A 19,968-nucleotide genomic window follows, 5' to 3' on the forward strand; every position below is an offset into this window, starting at 1 on the left:
TGGAAGGCTCATTACAGACAATACAATTTCTGCTTACGAGTGTCTTCATTTTATGAAGAGGAACAGGACAAAGAGTAACACTTTGTGCGCACTCAAACTTGATATGATGAAAGCATACGATAGAGTTGAGTGGGATTACCTCAGGGCGATTATAGAGAGACTAGGCTTTGCTGCACCATGGATTACTATCGTCATGAATATGGTGAGCTCTGTCTCTTTCTCAGTGATGTTCAATGGACAAAAGTCGGAAGAATTCAAACCTACACGTGGCATTCGACATGGAGATCCCATCTCTCCATACTTGTTTTTGTTGGTAGCGGAGGGCCTTTCGTGCCTTTCAAAATCACAAAACCAGTCATCCCGGCTGCTCGGCGGCATTAAGGTGGCACCATCGGCCCCGCTGGTGAACCACCTTTTATTCGCGGATGATAGCCTGTTATTCTTCAAGGCAAGTGTTAATGGGGCACATGAGGTATCAAACCTATTGGAGTCATATTGTATGGCATCGGGACAGAGGATAAATAGAGATAAATCATCGATCTTCTTCAACAAAGGGACCCCGGAAATAGTTCGGGATGCAGTAAAGGGTTTCCTCCATGTACCAAACGAGTCTTTGAGCGACAGATACTTAGGGATGCCGACAGATGTGGGGAACTCCAAAAACGGAACCTTTGAATATCTGAGTGATCGAGTCTGGGATAAGGTCGAAGGATGGATGAGCAAATGTTTATCGGCGGACGGAAAGGAGGTGCTCATTAAATCCGTAGCCCAGGCGATCATGGTATATTCTATGTCATGTTTTAAACTCCGAAGAGGCGTATGTGATCATATAAAGTCTATCATCCGGAAGTTTTGGTGGGGATGCAAACAGGGTGAGCGAAAGCTAGCTTGGGTCTCTTGGGATGTGATGGTGAGACCAAAACATTTGGGGGGGCTCGGTTTTAGAGACCTAGAGCTTTTTAACCTTGCTTTATTGGTGCCTCAGGCGTGGAGAATTTTTCAGGAGCCTACTACTCTGAGTGCCAGAATTCTCAAAGCAAGTTATTTCCCTGAGTCGACATTACTAGAGGCTCAACTGGGTCTCGTCCCTCTCAGATTTGGTGTGTGATACTTGAGGGAAGAGATGTGATGAAACAAGGAATTATAAGGCGAATTGGTAATGGTCAGACTACAGATATTTGGGCGGACAACTGGATCCCTAAAGAACACACGCCAAGGCCTATAACATCGCTAGTGCATGATCCACCGAGGAAGGTGGCGGAGTTATTACAGCCAACCACGGGTGCATGGAATGATGACTTGGTCAGGTCAGTGTTCATATGTTTTGATGCGGACGCCATATTGAGAATACCGGTCTGTATAAGCAATATAGAGGATTTCTGGGCGTGGTATCTAGACCAAAAAGGAAGGTTTACTGTGAGCTCGGCCTATAGGTTTCTGGTTAGCACAAAGGTACAACGGGAAGAGTGGTTAGAGGGCCAATCTGGGGCATCGACAGAACAGGAGGAAGGAAGGGCTTGGTTCACCTTATGGAAACTATCAATACCTTCGAAAATCAGAGTATTTCTATGGAGATTGGCACGTCATTCGCTGCCTACTAAGGATGTTTTGCATCATAGAAACATGGCAGCCCAGAACGCATGCCCTTTGTGTGGGTGCCAGGACTCATGGCGTCATGCCTTGCTCTCATGTACCATGTCGAGGTGTGTGTGGGCACTATCGGACGAGAACTTGGTGCTGAAGATGGCAGAGTTGGAAGAACCTAGTGCCAAAAGATGGATGTTTGAGTTACACAGCAGGCTGAATCGATCCGAGTTCACGAAGATGGTTGTCACGATGTGGGCTATTTCATACGCACGCAAGAAAGCTATGTACGAGGTTATCTTTCAACCTCCGCAACAGACCACAAATTTCGTGGATAATTTCCTAGCAGATTTGTAACTGCTCCCAATTGGGAAACCCAAGGAGGCGAGTCCTACAGCCACGGCCCATCCTCAACGATGGCTCGCTCCAGAAGCTGGCGCTGTCAAGGTGAACGTGGATGGAGCCTTAGCGAAGAACATGCGTGTTGGAGTAGTGGCAGCACTCTGCCGATACCAGCATGGCTTCTACCTTGGTTCCTCTGTGGTGGTTTACAGCGGCATCATTGATCCGGCGATCTTAGAAACTTTTGCTTGTAGAGAAGGGCTAGCACTGGCAGATGATCATGCTCATAACGTGGTGATTGCCTCCAACTGTCAGGAGTAGTCAAGGACATCAACCAGGAGACGGTGGTTCGAACGCAGCCATCACACATTAAATAATAGCTCATAGCTCTAGTTTTTCTTCTTGTAAGTTTTTATTTGAGTGCAGAAACTTTAATTTTGAGGCTCACAATCTCGCAAAGTACGCATGTAATCTTGACGTAGGTAGGCATGTTTGATTGGGCAATCCTCATGACCCAACTCTTGTACTTATGGACATTACTTTGATTCAATAAAGCATGCGAGATTACTAAAAAAACTCGCTTAAAGCGAGAAATAGGGGCGCCCGCCGTGTTATGCGCAATGCCAAGCTTCACAACATTGAGCATACCACAGGCAGTTCCGTTTGCAGTTGTATCTATTTTTGGTCGTGTGATGATCGAGAAAGTTGTCACTCGTTTGAAGTATCTCTTGGTTTGATTAATGTTAAGACACTACGGATGGAATGGTTCTGACAGTCAGACGGACAGTCGAGACGGGTGTGAAAGCCACAGCGATCCGAAACACTCTTGATAAATTTGGTCGGTAATCCATGTTGTCTGTGTATTGTACAAAGAAGATGCATCAAGTTACAAAACAAAGAGATGCTCTTATGTTTGAGAATGGATTCTTTGCTCTCAGGTTCCATGGAGCCCGAAATTTTCAAAAATTTAAAATTCAAATTTTGACTTTTGAATTTTTCAAATTAAGGATTCCATGGAGCCCGAGCTCCATTAGCAATTACTGGTTTATGAGCTCCTACCCAGTTTGTTTTTTAAATATAGCAAAACAGTTCCCTTGTCCAGTCAACATCTATTGACAATCAAGACCAAGTAGTGCAGGTACATGAAAATACTACAAGCAGTACCAAAGTAGAGAACAGAAAACAAGTGATCGGCCAAACTACTTAGCTACCAACATAGGATTGCCTGTTGTATCCTCCTGCCGCGGCGCCATTCGCATACGTCTGGCGCTGGTGGCCAGCAGCCTGCGCTGGACAGTCTCTTGCGAAGTGCCCAGGCTGATTACATTTGAAGCACAGACCAGTGTTGGCGTTGCCGCCAGCCGAAGAACTGTAGGGGGCAGCCTGCCCTGGACAGTCTCTTGAAAAGTGCCCGGGCTGGTTACATTTGAAGCACAAGCCTGAGCTGGCATTGGCAGCTGAAGGACCATAGGAATTAGGTGCGAAGCCGCTACCTGCTGCTGGTGTCGCTGATGGTGCAGCCGGCATCCCGATCGATGCGCTGAATTGCTGCCCAAACTGATTTGGGCCACCCATATTCACGGCATAGGAATTGTTGGAGGCTGGCACACTCTGTCCAGCTTCTGAGTTGGCGAAGCCAGCATTAACAGCAGGACCACCATTCAGCCCAGGGGAAGAGCCTGAAGTGTCCTCCGCCAAAAGGCTATCAATGGCCCCCAGAAAAAAACGACTCTCTTTCACTGGGTCGTATCTTTCAGCCTTAACAATGTTGCACTTCACACGCGGCTCATCATTATAGACTTCTTCCTTGACTCTCAGCTTGAATAGGTATTGCTGAAAACGGACCTGCTGTATGATTTCTGCAAACCGTACATCGTCTTGCTCTTCATGCTTTATCCTGAAAAGATCTTGTGCTGAGAGGCCGATTATCTCCTGGCCAGCCTCTTGGAACGAAGTTGCATGAGTGAACCCAGTATGATCCTGGATATGGCACGACAGCAGGTATCTATACTCGCACGTTTCAGAGCTCTGATCGCATTTCTCACAAAGCCACATCCCATCACCATTATTTGTGACCTTTTTGTTGCAGCTTTTACCATTAACCTCCCTGGTGCATGCTGGGTAACAAAAATTATCAGTGTAGATTTGTGAAATTGCACCTTGAACGGTGATCCAATCAGGCTTTTCTGATTGCCCCAGGCGTTCATCCTTGATCTGTGCAGTTTTTTTCCGGACATCAGTCCTGCCCATGCTTGACATTTCCCCAGATAAAGAAGTGCAGGCAGCAATTTTTCCTTCAGTTATGTACCACTGCCTCAGCCTTTCAGCTTCAGGGAAATCTGGATTTATTTTTAACAAACTTGAGCTAGTTGTACTCACTGTTTTGCCATTGAATTCACCAACTCGGCCAGATTTCAGCGCAAGTATAGGATTCAAACCAGAATCGCACAGCGACTGCAGCTGCTGACCTTCAGCATCACAGAAGTTACCCCAAAAGGTCATTTCCACACTGCAACCAGACATGTCCTTCAGTTGAAGGACTCTTTTCTGGGTTTCCCCGCCATTCTTAAGCATTACTGTAAAAGAAGGCCTAACTGAAGTAACAACACCAAGCAAGTCTACCGTGGTATCTTTATCCATGTTTGCAATTTCGCTGATCTGCCGAAAATTGAACTGCTGCTTAGGGATGCTGCTATCATCACCAGAACAAACTTCTATAGATGATGAAGGCTCAAGGTTTATTTCATAGTCATTGTTTAAAGGGCTAAACCTCTTGTTTGCGGGTTTTAGCGATCCCCTAGATACCAAGTACACCTTATCAACCTCAATTAAGTCATAGAACTGATCAACTGCCACGCCAAAGCATGTTGCACGAATTTCTCCACCATTTGCATCAAGGAGATCAAAGGAGAAGACTTTTCCTGGACCTCTTGCGTTATTGAAGTTCTTGACATGAACCTTCGCAGTCACCCTAGCCTTTATTGTCCATGTACGTTGGTATGGGTTCAGTGCAGAAATTGGAATAACACGAGAAGCAGCTTCATTCTTAGCAACTGGGCCACTATTTCTATGGGGTGGAGGTGGCTGCTGATATGAAGGCTGTGCAGGGCGCCCATATATATTGCCAGGAGGGCCAAAGCCCCCACCTGTGCCAGGAACCGCAAAACTTTGGTTTTGATGAGAGTTTGGGTGCACCACGTTGGCATTCATTGTGTTATGTGCTGACATTGCACCATAAGTTCCACCAGACAACACATTGTTAGCACCAGGTTGAACAGACTGACAAATTGAAGAGTCCACACCTGGGCCACCGTTGTTGGGTCTACCATATGACAGATTGTTACCAATCTGTTCCACCCTTGGAGCAACTGCAGACCCCAGCATGCCTGGGCCAGAATAGTTTCCACTGTTTGTTTGAGCAGGATTGGCCGGTAAGTTAGGCTCCTGTTCCTCAGGTAAGCTTTTCTCATAAATCTTTGGTGTCCCAATTTTGGGGCACTCACTTTGGAGAACTTCAAGTTTGACAACAATAACGATCCTGAAGCAATGGAAAAGAATTCAGCTCAACTGATTAGAAATCCATATACAAACATCAAATTGTTTTAAAGTTGTCTGTTTAGTTCTACCAGAAGATATTTGTTTTCTAGAAACAAACTCAGCTCATAAAACGGTACGAGAACGAGCAATTTGAAGACATCGGAGAATATAATAGCTAACATGCCCCTTTGTCTTTAGAATTAAAAATCCAGCCTTCATGTTTTCACAAAGGGAACAAACAAGGTTCCAAACACATGATGTAAATTGTTTCATTAATTGACACGGCAATCAACAATCAAAATAACAGATCGTAGGCCATAAGCATTGGCACAAAATAGAACACCTTTTTTTCTGCAACAAACATACAGACATGATGCCATGGGTTATAAATTCCTACATAAGGAAGGTAGTTCTCAGAAAACTATATATCACAAACTAGGAGGATGGAGCTTTCTTGTCGCTGGTAGCTTGGTAAAACATGAGAAGCGAAATGTGTTAATTTGGATGAGAGTGCACTCACAAACAGACAACCGCATGTGAAATCACAGTAGAATATGAAATCAAACTTTCTTAGGGTCCTCGGAAGAATGAGATTGCAAGCAGGCTATGCATATTATTTGCATTAGATCAACATGAAACGTTCAACACATTCATTGACATAGCACTGCATCAAACACCAAACCCCCCTCATTTTGTCAACAGTACCCTGCTGGGATTGAATGAGAACTGAAAAGAAAATGAGTAATGGCATATGTTCTGCTAGTAAAATGCTACAGGATTATCAGAAAACAATCGATTGAAGGCTTGAAGCTGAAATAAGACGAACATAATGTTTTAACGCTTTAATCCACTCATTATCCCAAGAAGCCGGCTGCAAGCAATAAATAACAATTTACAATAGCATCCAAAACATTGTTGTATCCTGCAAGTTCCCTCGGGCTCATACGGCGGTTATTGCAAATGGGGCATCTCCACATGTTGAATATCACCGTAGGGGCTGGTATGGGCGGCCGCCCCCGGTAGCCAGAAGCAGGCAAACAAAAAATTATTATTTGGTTTTTACGTGGGCCAACACTTAACTAACGACGCAGCCCAGTTGCACGTGCAGCCCAAAGCCCAAAACTAGCTCGCAGCTTATCCCACACCCAAGCCGACCACGCAGCAGGAAATCCCCAACAGAGCAAGCACGATCCCTAACTTAGGTGTCGCCGTCGCCGCCGCCAACACTGAGCTCCGCATCGCCAGACGCCTGGTGAATCCATGAATGGGCAAACGAAAAGCAGTCCCGGGGGCATCCTGCGTGGGAGGCAATGGCGGCGGCACAGCATCAAGCTCGCACAAACAGAGAGTTGCAGTTTGCAAAGGCAGCAAGCGCAACCAGCAGGTACACACTGATACTGTCCAATCCATTTTCTTCTGACATTCACCTTCAATTTCTACTTTTCTAGCCAATTACTGAACATGGTGATGTTGTAATATAGGGAATTTATAAGAAAATGAAACCAATTGCTGCTTATTTTGGAACTACCCCAATTACTGAACCGCAAGTGCAGTCTGCTCAAGTGTATAATTAACCTGAATTTGTTCATGAACTTGAAGTGTCTAATTGAGGATCTGATGCAAACATTTCACATGCTCCTGTTCTTGAACTTGAGGTGGCTAATGAGACCTCTGATGCTAACATTTTGCAAGCTCCTATTCAAGGGTTTAGCCAAGCTGACATTGAACCTGATCCGGTACTTCGGAAACAAATCAGAGAAAATACTTACCCAGAAATTAGAGATGCACTTAGGAGGGAATATTTGAAGAATGGTCCATGTCAGCCGCTTGGGCATGATTTTCCTTGCAACATTAATACAGATAATAGGGTATTCAGAGAGGAATGGTTTGAGGGGTTTGATTGGCTAGAGTGCAGTGTAGACAAAAACCGTGAATAATGTTTTTTGCTGCTTTCTATTTAAGCAGTCAGCAAGCCATGTAAGTTTGGGGGCAATGTCTTCAAGCAGGATGGGTATAAAAACTGGAAGAAGGCAGTGGAATATTGCAGGCTTCATGTAAGTTCGATAAAGAGTGTTCACAACAATGCAAGAAGACATTGTGCAGATTTCAAGAATCAGAAACAAAGTGTGGCATATGCAATCACTACTCAAACTGAGAGGGGCCATCTTCAATATCAAGACGTTTGTTGGCTATTATGGGTGTTGTGAGGTTTCTTCTTAGTCAAGGACTTGCTTTCCATGGCCGTGATGAGTCTAAGACTTCAAGAAACATGGGTAGTTTTCATGAGATGTTGAATTGGTATGCTAAAAGATGCAAAGCTGCAGCTGATGAACTCAATGATAAATTGATAATGCTCCTCGGAATCATCAAATGGCTTGTCATGATATCCAGAAGCAAATTGTACATGCTTGCACAGAAAAAACACCGAGGTCATCATGACTGAGCTTGGGGATGGTCATTTCTCTCCACCAACAACAAATGGCTGTCATTTTGAGGTTTCTAAACATAAAAGGAGATATTTTGGAAAGGTTACTTGGTGACAAGCATGTTGTCGACACCACATCTGCATCTCTCAAAAGATCCTTGAGTGAAGTGTTTGCTAACCATAAATTATCCATGTCTAGACTGAGACGTCAATGGTATGATGGAGCCTCAAATACATGGGGGCACTAAATGATTAAAGAAACTAGTGTTAGATGAAACTCCTCATGCATTATATGTTCACCGTTCCGCCCATCAGCTTCAATTACTAGTTGTGGCTTTTGTGAAGGGCATTCTTGCCATTAGTGATTTCTTTGAATATGCAAATATGATTGTAACCATGGTTAGTGATCTTTTGTTGACTTGTTTCCAATGCTGTGTTTTGTAGGTCAGTGCTTCCTTGTGAAAGAAAAGATGCATTGCTACAAAAGCATCATGCCAAAATTGTGTGGCAATTAGAGAATGGGAAGATTCTTAAAGGAAGAGGCAAACATCAAGAGACGACTTTAGCAAGACCTGGTGATACGCGATGGGGATCTCATCATAGAACACTGATTCGGTGATTCAAGTGCATGCGATTTCTCATGATGGGGAAGATGCTGATGATGGAGGCAAAGTATCAGGTTTGATGAAATCTATGGAGGTCTTTGAATTTGTTCTAAATCTTGCATTTGATGCTTAAAGTGCTTGGTTTGACTAATGACTTGTCACAAGCATTGCAACAGGACTAAAATATAGTAGTAAGTGCAATGGAAATGATTGTGTCTGTGAAAAGTTTATTGCAGCAGCTAAGGGATGAAGGATAGGAGCCAGCCACTTCGTTTTGTGTTAAGAGAGAGATACTAGTGCCTAGTATGAATGAGAATATTCCGGCAAGAAGTTCCCACAAAATGGTTTGTGCTTCCATCACTGTTTGTAAAGCGTCCCTAAAGCGATGCTTAAGCGTCAGAGCGCCCTCCAGGCTCAAAGCATCAAGTTCGCTTTAGACATGTGTCTAACGCATCCACCTTATAGACATTAAAGCGTCTTAAGTGCCCGCTTAGGCATCCTGATTGGCACTTTAGTGCAGAGAGGACGCCTTAGACTTGCCAGGCAGGGGAACAGAGATTTCTAGCGGGAAAAGGGGCTGGGCGGGAACACAAGGGCGGGAAAACTGGGCTCACAGGTTAAACATTACAGGAGGGGAAAGAAAGAGAGAGAACCAAAACCAGAGCGTGCAAATCTCCGGGCACAACTCCTCCCCCTCCTCTCCGGCTGCAGCTCCCCCCCCCCCCCCCCTCTCCTTGTGCAACCACAATGTATGGCTCCTGCCCTCTCTTCTCCCCCTTCCCCTCCCTTTGCTCTTTCTTCCATGCTCAGATCTGCACCAGCTTGTCATGCCTTTCCTGCTCTGTTATGTGTTATGCTATGCACAGCTCCTCTGCTGTTAGCTGCTGCTGCTGCTGCCTCTTATATTAGTTGGCTGGTTGCTTACTGCTTAGTGGATGGATTAGAATAATGGCTACTAATGCATATGTGCTCACTCGTGGATTAGGATCAAGGTATGTATGTCTCACTAAATGGTACTCTATTCTACTGCCCGTCAGGTTCAGAGTCTGTTTAAAGCATCGCCTCGCTTGCTCAAGCAGTGAGGCACCCCCCAGCGCCTCACTTCGCTTTACCGCTTTTAAAACATTGGCTTCCATCACTACAAGGTTGAAATACTCAAGGTTCTTGAAGAAACATAGCTGAGATGAACAATCGACTCAGTAAGACTTAAACAAGGTTATTGATATGCATTGCGAGTCTAGATCCTAGAGACTCATTTAGCAGATTTAATCATGAGAAGCTACTTGAGCTTGCATCTATTTTCTCAGTTGACTTCAATCAAGAAGACCAATATCATTTGGATGGTCAGCTCAAGATATAAATTGATACGATGAAAAGGTCTGCTGTTTTTTTTGGTTGTGATAGTCTCGCTAATCTTCCTCTCAAGTTGGTTGAAACTAAGGAACATTTACAATTTCCTTTGGTTTATCGGCTCATCAAACTTGCTTTGACTTTGTCAATAGCGACGGCATCAGTTGAAAGAGTTTTCTCAGCGACGAACATCATTAAGACAGATTTGACAAATAAGATATCTGATAATTGGTTGAATGATATGATGATATGCTATCCTGAGCGAGCAATGTTTGCTAGAATTAATAACAAGAAGATTATTGAAAATTTTCTTGGCTTGAGGAACCTTAGAGGCCATCTACCAAACCATCCTCGTATAATTACAACTTGAGTAAATACTTTTCTTATATATTGTTTCAAACCATTAGCATACTTGTGCTAAGATATATATTGATATGCAGCTTCTTCACTGGTTGTAGGTACCTATAGAATTGGAGTTGGACATTTTGGGCCAGGGAATGAATGATTCAAGCAGCGGGAGTGCATGTTAGTAGTTCTCTATGGCATTTATGTTGTCTTTTGTGTTTTTTGGTGGTTGCGCCACCTAGTTGTTGAGAATCTTGAACTATTTTGAACCATTAGTTATGTTAATTTTCGAGTGCATCTAGCTTCGCATTTGAGTTGTATGACTTTTGGTTCAGCGGACTTGCATTTGTGCGTTAAAAATTTTAGACCTTAAATGTTTCGCCCCGGCAAGTTCAATTCCTGGATCTACCACTGACAGGCACCAACTAGACGCGCCTACCTGCAACTCAATCAAGAAACTAACACAAAGATACCACCTTTGCTGAAACCGCTGGTGCCCCGGACAAATCGACAGCCGAATACTAAGCCAGGCAAGCAGATCAAGATCCAATCGAGGCCAAAGGGAGAGAATAAATGTCGGTTGACGCACCTGCGTTTCTGGATGGTGTTGCACGTCATGTCCGTGAGGTGGACGATGGAGCCGACGCGGAGGGTTCCGTCCTTTATGAGGTCGTTGAGGCCGGTGCCGAGCATGGACTGCTGGGAGTGGACGCCGTCGGAGAGCAGCATGCGGAACCGCTCCGAGTGCTGCGCCGCGGCCGCCGCCGCGGTCGTGTTCTTGGCGACGACGGGGCGAAGGTCCGCGACCTGCAGCACCGGCTGGAACGTCGCCGGCCCGTTCGGGAGCTCCCATATCTCCGTCACCGCGCCCGCCGTCAGCGGCGGCGGCGCCTCCATCGAATCGGCGGAGGAGAGGGGAGGGGAGGGGAGGTTCGAATTTGGGGGAGGGTTTTGCCGTTGGTGGTGCGCGGTGGTGGTTGTGGGGGAAGCGGCGGCGGTGTACGGGAGGAGAGGAGGGCGCGGTTTGTGAGGTGGGATTGATGGGGGGGTGGGCGGTTCATGGACCGGGTGCACGGTGGGTGTTTCGAGAATTTCGGCTCGGGGGGATCAGGGGAATGGAGGGAGAGCGGAATTTCATTTTGGGAATGCCCGCGAACGGGGAAGGGGAATTCGCAGGGGACACCTGCTCGGTTGGCCCGCCGTTTTTTTTGAAGGGAAACGTAGTTGGCCATAGTGAGAGTAACATAAGTAATAGGCCGCTGCTAGGCGTAAGCCGGCTGATACGAGTGAATTGTAAACCGCTTCGCCAGCCGTGGGATGAGGCTCCGCGCAGCCGTTCGTTGTGCCAGCTGGACCACGTGCATCACCCAGCGGAATTGACTCGTCGTCTCTCCAGCCCTACAACCATCCACTCCATCGCTTGTCGTCATCATGGCTGTTGCACGGGCCACGTACCATCGCCGCCGTGCAGCAGATGAGGCCGGCGAGATCAGCGCCTACGACATCTCGGCACCGGAATCGCCGGCGACCATTGCATCGCAGCTCTCAGAGCCGCTGGCAACTGCTGCAACGCAGCACCGGGAGCCACCGGAGGGCTCCTCCATAACAACACCGAGCGCGACGTCTCCGGCGAAGCTCCATTGCATCTCCGGTGAAAAGCTTCATTGCAGCTCCGGTGAAGCTTCATTGCAGCCCCGGCGGAGTCCGTTCCGACCCCATCGCTGCTTCAACGACCGGGCGGAGCTCCAATGCAGCCATGGGTGGCGCTTCATGGCAACACCGAGCGCGACGTCTCCGGCGAAGCTTCATTGCAGCTCCGGCGAAAGCTTCATTGCAGCCTCGGCGGAGTCCGTGCCAACCCCATCGCAGCTCCAACGACCGGGCGGCGCTCCATGGCAGCCATGGGTGGCGCTCCAATGCAACCTCGACGGCGTGAAAATAAGCTCCAACACAGCACCTCCTTCGTGCGGCGTTGCAGCACCGGCGGCGAGCAGCGCCCGCCTACGGTCTTCCTGCTGCGATGCAACAGCGGTAGCGGCGCTATGGCCCGTGCACCCATGGCGAGCAGGAAACTGCTGCTTCCAGCTCGCAACAATGGTGGTGCGCCCCCATGGCGAGGAGCACACAGCTAGTGGTCGCGTTTACCCCTTGCTTGTAGCAACAACTCCGGGCAGGGTGCAGCTGGTGGTGGTGGTGGTCGTCCATCCCGGTTGGTGGTTGGCGTCGCCATGGGCATCTCTCCCTCTCAGATGCAACGGAAGAGGTGGGGAGAGGAAAGAAGATGAGGGGGGAAACGTGTGGAGAGGGAGACGAAGGGGGAAACGGATGGGTTAGACGTGTGGCTGTGGTTTGCTGCGGGAGGATAAGGCGTGCTAGTGAGCGGTGCGTGGCCCGATGGAGACGCGTGTCAAGCGTCGAAGGCGGCTTACGGATCGACAAATTCAGTCGGTTGATTTCAAACGTTTCCCTAAGTAATATCATGCATTTGGAACTCGCAAACATGGACCGCGGCCCACTCCACTGCCCTTCCCCGCCCCCCTCCCTCCCGCTTCCCACTCCCCCCGTTCGTCATGGCAGCGAGCCCGAGACCGGTCACCTCGACGTTCCGGCCGCAGGGCAAGCGCCCGGTGGTCTCGGGCCTGGGGATCTCCTCGGAGTCCGGCGGCTCGAAGGTTCGGGTGCCAGGTGTCCTCGCCATGTGGCCTGAGGAGGCGCCGGGGGCGGCGGATCCGGCGCGGGGTGAGGAGACTTGGGTCCGCCCGCCTCCCACCAAGGAGATGTGGAGGAAATGCCATGGCGTCGGCGAGCCGGCCGTGCGTGGCCACGCCCCCGCGCGCGAGACGGTGCGGCGAGAGGTGTCGCCGGAGATGAGAGACAAGTGCTTCCGTTGTCTTGAGAAGGGCCACTACAAGACCGACTGTACGAACGACATCGTCTGCTTCCGCTGCGGTCTCCCCGGACATGGCTCCCGGGACTGCAAGCGACCGCGGAGCCCCTCCCCCGTCGACGAGCTGCGGCGGGATGCGTTGGCCAAGGTGGCTCGCCGGTCTTCGCCGGGTGCTTCCCCGGGGGTCTGGGTCCTCGTGTCGCCCCCCCCCCCCCCGCCCCCGCTGCTGAGGTCGGGCGTCCAGGCGGCGGCGGCTACGGCCTGGCCACCGCTGGCGCCTCCGCGGCTCCAGGTCGCGCTCGAGGTGGAGGATGGTCCGGCGGAGCTCTGCATCACCAGGCGGTCGAGGGTCGTGGCGGATCTGGAGCGTCGGGTTCAATTCGCCATGGTGGCATACGTTGCGGGATCAAGGCACGTTCTTTTGACAGATCGAGTGAAGGAGATGCTGGAGGGCATGCTGGAGATTCCCCCGGAGCTGATCTTTGTGCATCGCCACCGCCCGGAGGATTTTCTGGTGGTTTTTGCCTCGGCGGAGCTCGGGAACAGGGTCTCTGCCTGCCCGTCCGTGGAGCACCGCGGTGATCGTCTGATTTTCAGGACTTGGAACAGGCAGTCGCAGGCCGTGCACTCGATGTCGGGTTTCAAGGTGTGGCTGGAGCTTGAAGGGATCCCGCCCCATGCCTGGGATCGTTCTGTGGTCGAAGATCTGCTGGGTTCGTCGTGCAAGCTCGACACCATTGCGCTGGAGACTGTGTCCCGCGCTGACTTGTCCTCGTTCAAGACCACGGTGTGGACGGCTGATCCACAGTGCATTCCTACGCTGCACTGGCTTGCGGTGCCGGAGCCGGGGGAGGAGCGGTCGTCGGCGCTACTTCAGTACAAGGTGCTCATTCACCTGGACGCGGTGATGGATTTGAGGGACGGCGGCGAGCCGTGGTTCTTCGAGGGCTCGTTGAACAACGGGCAAAGCGGCATGCCGGACCAGGACGGAGGCTTCCCCGGTTCGGGTGCCCAGATGCGCAGGTCGCATTGGCAGTTCAGAGTCAGGGACAGGAGAGGCGGCGGCTTTGCCGCCAACGATGAAGGAGGCGGTCGCTCCCATGGGGCGATGGTGGGCCAGGCCAATCTCTCGCCTGGCTGGCGCCTTCCTCCGATGGACGCGGTCGTCGAGGACAGACAGGAGGCCCCACGAATGAGGGCGGTCGACAGGATTATGCGACGCCAATCTGCTTTTGACCGGCTGGCCATGGGGCAGGGCCCGCAGAACGCTCGAACGGCATCCGCGGTGTTTCAAATCAGCCCGGCGGGAGTTTGGCAAGGACAAAGGAAGGCGGCGAGACAAGAGAGGAGCACGTTGCACCTTCCCCGAGATCCAATCAGGAGCGGGATAGGGATCTGGTGGGGGCGACCCAGGATCCCGATGCGGGTAGGACCCCACAGGATCCGCTGCAGCTCACGGATGCCACTGACCCACCATTGGGAACGGGGCTAGGTGGGCTAGCGGATCAGGGTCAGGACGAGGTGGCCACGCGGACTGGGTCTCCGGTGGATGGCGACAAGGGGGCCAGGGGGCCAGGGGGGCCCGGAAGCACTGGCTGCTTGCTAGGTGAACCGCGACAACGAGGAGCGGACGGGACCAGCTGAACAGGAGTCCACAACGGGCCTAGGCGCGCGGGTTCCGTGTGGTGGCCCTGCTGCTCGGGCTTCGTGCGTGCCCACCCAGCCAGGCACAGCGGAGTAGGGTTCGGTGGATGGAATAAACAACTCCACGGAAGCGGAGGCACAAAGGGAGAGGATGGTGGGGCCCCAGAGTGATGGGAACCATGCACATGCACTCAGCATGTACGTACCACACGTCGTGGAATTAGCGCAACAGAAGCCAGTCGAGGAGGGTCTGGAGTTGATCGGCAACAACTGCACAACACTAATCTGTGCACCGCAGAGCAGCAAAACTGTGGGGATGACCGCGAGCGAAGCGGTGGCATACGAAAAGCTGAAGAATTTCTGCTCGAACATCATCAAGCGGCTGGCTCCTCCGCTGCTCAAGGAAGTACAGGCTTCTCAGCTCAGGCTAGAAGTGGAACCATTCACGCCAAAAAGGACCACCAGGGCATCCAAGAAGACCACAACGACCAAAAGGCCAAGGGATGCGCCGGTGGAGAACGTGTTGCTCCATGCCTTGGGCATGGTTCCGGACAACCTGGAGGTGGACGACGGAGTGGTGCACGAGCTCAAGGAGTTGTTCGACTCGCCGCTGCGTGAACAGCACGTCCGGATCATCACGACACTCTTCGGCAAGGCGATCCCGTCCGAGGAGGAGATGGAGGCACATAATGCATTCACGGTGTGCGCCTAACTGGGGCCACCTCGAGGAGTTGGTGTGGTAATCCTCCATGGATTTACACCCACAGGTGATCTGCTGGAATGTTTGAGGCTTGAACAATCCAGCCAAACGCAAGGAGGTGCGGGAATTCGTGAGTACTCTTGAGGTCAACTTAGCTTGCTTGCAAGAAACGAAATTGGATGTAATAGACAGTTATCTAGTTATGCAATGTTTGGGACCATCGTTCGATGGTTTTGCTTACTTGCCGGCTATTGAAACTAGAGGAGGTGTGATCCTTGCGTGGAAGAGCTCGGACTTGGAGGTGGAGGCCATACAGATCGATACTAACTTCTTGACGGGACGGGTGCGCACTAAAACAAGTGATCCTTGGTGGATCTCAGTGGTCTACGGACCGCAAAGCGATGAGCAAAAGTGCAACTTCTTGGAGTAGCTTAGGTCAAGGCGAGTGATCTGTCTGGGCGCATGGCTCGTCCTTGGCGACTTCAACATGATCCTCCGAGCCTCGGAAAAGAGTAATTCTAACCTTAACAGGAGCATGATGAACAAATTCAGAGAGTTTGTGGACGATCATCAACTGCGCGAGATGTACATGCACGGGAGAAAATATACATGGTCTAATGAGAGGGACTCGCCTACCCTCACCAAGATTGATAGAGTCCTCATGACAGTGGATTGGGAACTGGACAATGCGGATCACCTATTGCAGGCGCTGTCCACGGGAGTCTCGGATCATGCGCCGTTGCACCTCACCACAAGCGCAGGATTTTACCCTAAAAAACGGTTCAGATTTGAGCTCTTCTGGATGAGATTGGAGGGCTTTGAGGATGCAGTGAGGGAGGCGTGGGTGTGCGATGACGCGATCCTTGACCCGTACAAGAGGATGGATGTGTTTTTGCGCAACTCGGCTGCCACCTTACAAGCCTGGGGCCAACGCAAAATTGGAAATGTGAAGCTGATGATGAGGGTGGCTACTTGGGTTATTCAGAGACTGGACATTGCGCAAGAAAACCGTGCTCTGCACACCTTAGAGACTTGGCTCGGAGAACACTCAAGCATGCCCTGCTGGGTATGGCGGCACTTGAGAGAACCATTGACAGACATCATTCCAGACTCTGCTGGATCAGAGAGGGCGATGCCAACACCAGATTGTTCCAAGCTGCGGCTAATGGTAGAATAACCAAGAATTTCATTGTTCATGTCAAGACGGGCACGGAGATTGTCACCGATCAAGAAAGAAAAGTGGAGGTGTTCTCGGATGCTTTCGAGAGGCTGTTGGGGACCGCGCGGGTCAGAGAGCACACCCTCGACTTGCAATATCTGGATTTTGAGGCCAAGGATCTACAATGCTTGGAGCAGATGATAACGGAAGTGGAAGTGTGGCAGGTTGTCAAGGAAATGCCGCCGGAGAGGGCACCGGGGCCGGATGGATACATTGGGGCTTTCTTCCAAAAAGCTTGGAAGATAATAAAGCACAACGTCATGGCAGTTATGACGAAGCTGATCGTGGGAGACACCCGGGGATTTGCTAAGCTGAACAAGGCTAACATAATACTCATCCCCAAGAGAGCAGAGGCAGAAGAAATTGGAGATTTCAGACCTATCAGCCTCATTCACAGCATTCCTAAGCTCTTCGCCAAGGTTCTTGCCAATCGGCTTCGCTTGCAAATGCACGAGCTTGTTGGGATGAATCAATCAGCCTTCATAAAGGGATGACAACTCCACGACAACTTCCTTTTGGTGCGCCAAGTAGCAAGGAAAATCCACGCAAGAAGAACACCAGGTGTCTTCATCAAGCTAGACATATCGCGTGCATTCGAATCCCTCTCCTAGCCCTTCCTCTTTGAGGTGTTGAGAGCAAAAGGATTCGGCCAAAAGTGGCTAGACTGGATGGCGGTGTTATTACATACTGCTAGCACTAAGGTGGTGGTCAACGGGTCGCCAGGGAGGAAGATCTTACATGCGTGCGGTCTGAGACAGGGGGATCCGATTTCGCCCTTGCTTTTTTTGATAGCTATGGAGGCCCTTTCTGCCCTCGTGCATAAGGCCACGGAGATGGGCGTGCTCTCTTATTTTGCCGGAATCACGACGACGCAAAGGCTGTCCATTTATGCCGGCGATGTGGCCATGTTCACCAGACCCGCGGAGCTCGACCTGGCTGCTATTACTGAGATTCTAAAAGCATTTGGCGAGGCATCGGGCCTCAGAGTGAACTACCGCAAGTCCACGGCTGTGCTCATACGAGGGAGTGAGGAGGACAGGATCAGAGTGGCCGGAATGCTGCAATGCGACATCTCAGAATTCCCCTGCCGACACCTGGGATTGCAACTTGCGATCAAGAGTCTGACAAGAGCGGAATGGCAACCAATGCTGGATAAAGTTAGACATTTCATGCTAGCTTGGCAAAGAGGGCTGATCCAAAGACCTGGACGGCTGATTCTGGTGCAGTCGGTAGTGGCGGCACGCCCCGTTCATCATCTTATGGTAACGGAGGCGCCGGAGTGGGTGCTTGAGGACATGAACAAATGGATGAGATCGTTTTTTTGGGCGGGCAAAGACAAGTGCAATGGTGGGCAATGTCTAGTGGCTTGGGATAAAATCTGTCGGCCAAAAGATTGCGGTGGTTTAGGTATTAAAAACCTAAAGTGGCAAGCCATGGTGCTGCGTGTCCGGTGGGAATGGCTCAAGAGGACCGATGCTCAAAGGTCGTGGCAGGGACTACCCATGGCATCAGACGAGGAGGCGAGAGAGGTGTTTGATGTGCTGGTTAGCATAAAAGTGCGTTTGGGAGACAAGGTGCTCTTCTGGAAGGATAAGTGGATCCATGGAGTGGCGGCTGCGGAGATCGCACCACTGATCGTTGCCGCTGTCCTGACGAGGACGGCAAATAGACGTACGGTGCACCAAGCCCAGATGAGGGCAGCTGGGCTCACGACTTCGAGCAAAAAACGTCCTTCACCGCCCTAATGCGGTACATGCACCTTTGCCATGCAATCGGTACGGTGGATCGAGACCCGTCTCGTCCGAACACTTTCTCTTGGCCGAGATCGCCGTCTGGCACCTACACGGCCAAATTAGTATATGACTATCTCTGCTCGGAGCTAACCCGGTTGCCTACGGTTAAGTGAAACTGGAGGAGTTTGGGCACCACTCAAATGCAAGTTGTTTGTGTGGCTTGCTCTGCAGCACAGGATATGGACGTCGGATAGGAGAGGAAGGCATGGTTTACAGGATCACCCGTCGGCATGTTACACGTGTTTGCAAGCGGAAGACAATGTAGATCACATCTTGGCAAACTGCACTTATGCGCAGGAGGTGTGGCACAAGGTGTTTAATCTCATCATGATCGAGGTTCAAGAGCCGGGGGAGTCGGACGTGTTTAAAGATTGGTGGATGTTAGCGCGGAGGAGCTTCAGATGGCAGGACCGCAGAGATTTTGACACACTTGTGACGGCGGTGGCCTGGGCTCTCTAGAAGCAAAAGAATGCTAGGGTTTTCAACAAGAGAAGCAAGCAAATGGCAGCAAGTGACTTACCATTTAGGATTCTAGATGAGATTGCCGAGTGGAGGCAGGCGGGTGTAGGAGTGGGAGGCTTACAACGATTTGTCAAAAGTTGATCTAGGATAGCCTGGTGTTGCAGTTGGGTGTGTTGTACCCCGACCTTTGTGTTCGCACATCGGTCGGCATTCTTGTAATTATATCTCTCTCTTCTATAAAGCTAAGGTACGCCATTGGCGTACTCTCGAAAAAAACTCACAAACATGCTTATGTGGCAGACAATTAAAGAAGAGAGAGACGGTTATAGTAACATAGGTAGATAACGTAACATAATAAATGTGATGCTACTATGTGTCATGCATGGCAATAAATGAGACCATTTATGATACTAATCTATGAGACTATGCACTATGGATGTAGTATCATACACTAGTATCATATGCATGATACTAGTATATGATACTCCCCACTATGACTAGCCTTACATGCGGCGCGCCGGCCGAAACGCTCGGCCGGTTGCTTGCAACTCATTGGATCGGGTTGACATACACGCCCATGTAACAAACGCGCACTCATGATTCGTGAAACGTGTCTCCGTTGAAGCCGCATGTGTGGGAAGACGTGGTTGTGGGGGCCCACCCACCGCTCGCAGCGCACCTACCTTATCCCCTCTCGTTCTTCTCTCGTCCATCTACAAATCCACAAGACAGAGCCACCATTTTTGGCCCCAAAGCTCATATGGTCGAGCACAACTCCACCTCACACGCCAGCCATGGCCATACATTGTCGTGCTTAGATTCCATGCAGCGCTCGCCCACCCTGTCTCTGATGGACGGCGCCCCCCCCCCCGAGCACTCCCTTTTTCAATCCGGCCTTTTTTCAATCCGGCGTGATGCTAGAACAGTGGGTGACCACAAATGCTGGGACCGTATTCAATGTTTGCTGGAACCAGCCCGGTAATTTGTTACCACCCGTGGTTTCCATTATTTCGCTGCAACCTGCATCGACGTTTGGCTACGAACTGGCCAGCACTTTGCTGGAACCAGTGTCGGC

The 19,968-nt window shown here is 50.3% G+C and overlaps 1 protein-coding gene across 1 annotated transcript; it reads right to left on the reverse strand.

The window, feature by feature from the left end:
• Nucleotides 1-2,865: 2,865 nt before the first annotated feature.
• LOC123180384 (replication protein A 70 kDa DNA-binding subunit C) lies at nt 2,866-11,259 on the reverse strand. The gene is made up of 2 exons (XM_044592429.1): nt 10,778-11,259; nt 2,866-5,464 (listed from the first exon to the last, which is right to left on the reverse strand). Exons 1-2 carry the CDS (start codon nt 11,083-11,085, stop codon nt 3,130-3,132), a joined length of 2,643 nt encoding a protein of 880 aa, XP_044448364.1. The 5' UTR covers nt 11,086-11,259; the 3' UTR covers nt 2,866-3,129.
• Nucleotides 11,260-19,968: the final 8,709 nt, after the last annotated feature.

This window comes from Triticum aestivum, chromosome 1D (genome assembly GCF_018294505.1).
Source record: "Triticum aestivum cultivar Chinese Spring chromosome 1D, IWGSC CS RefSeq v2.1, whole genome shotgun sequence".
Lineage (NCBI taxonomy): Eukaryota > Viridiplantae > Streptophyta > Magnoliopsida > Poales > Poaceae > Triticum > Triticum aestivum.

Coding starts and splice junctions, on each gene's coding strand:
- LOC123180384 (XM_044592429.1), bottom strand. CDS start 11,085: ATGGAGGCGCCGCCGCCGCTGACGGCGGGCGCGGTGACGGAGATATGG. Junction 5,465..10,777: donor AACACCATCCAGAAACGCAG/GTGCGTCAACCG, acceptor CCATTGCTTCAG/GATCGTTATTGTTGTCAAAC.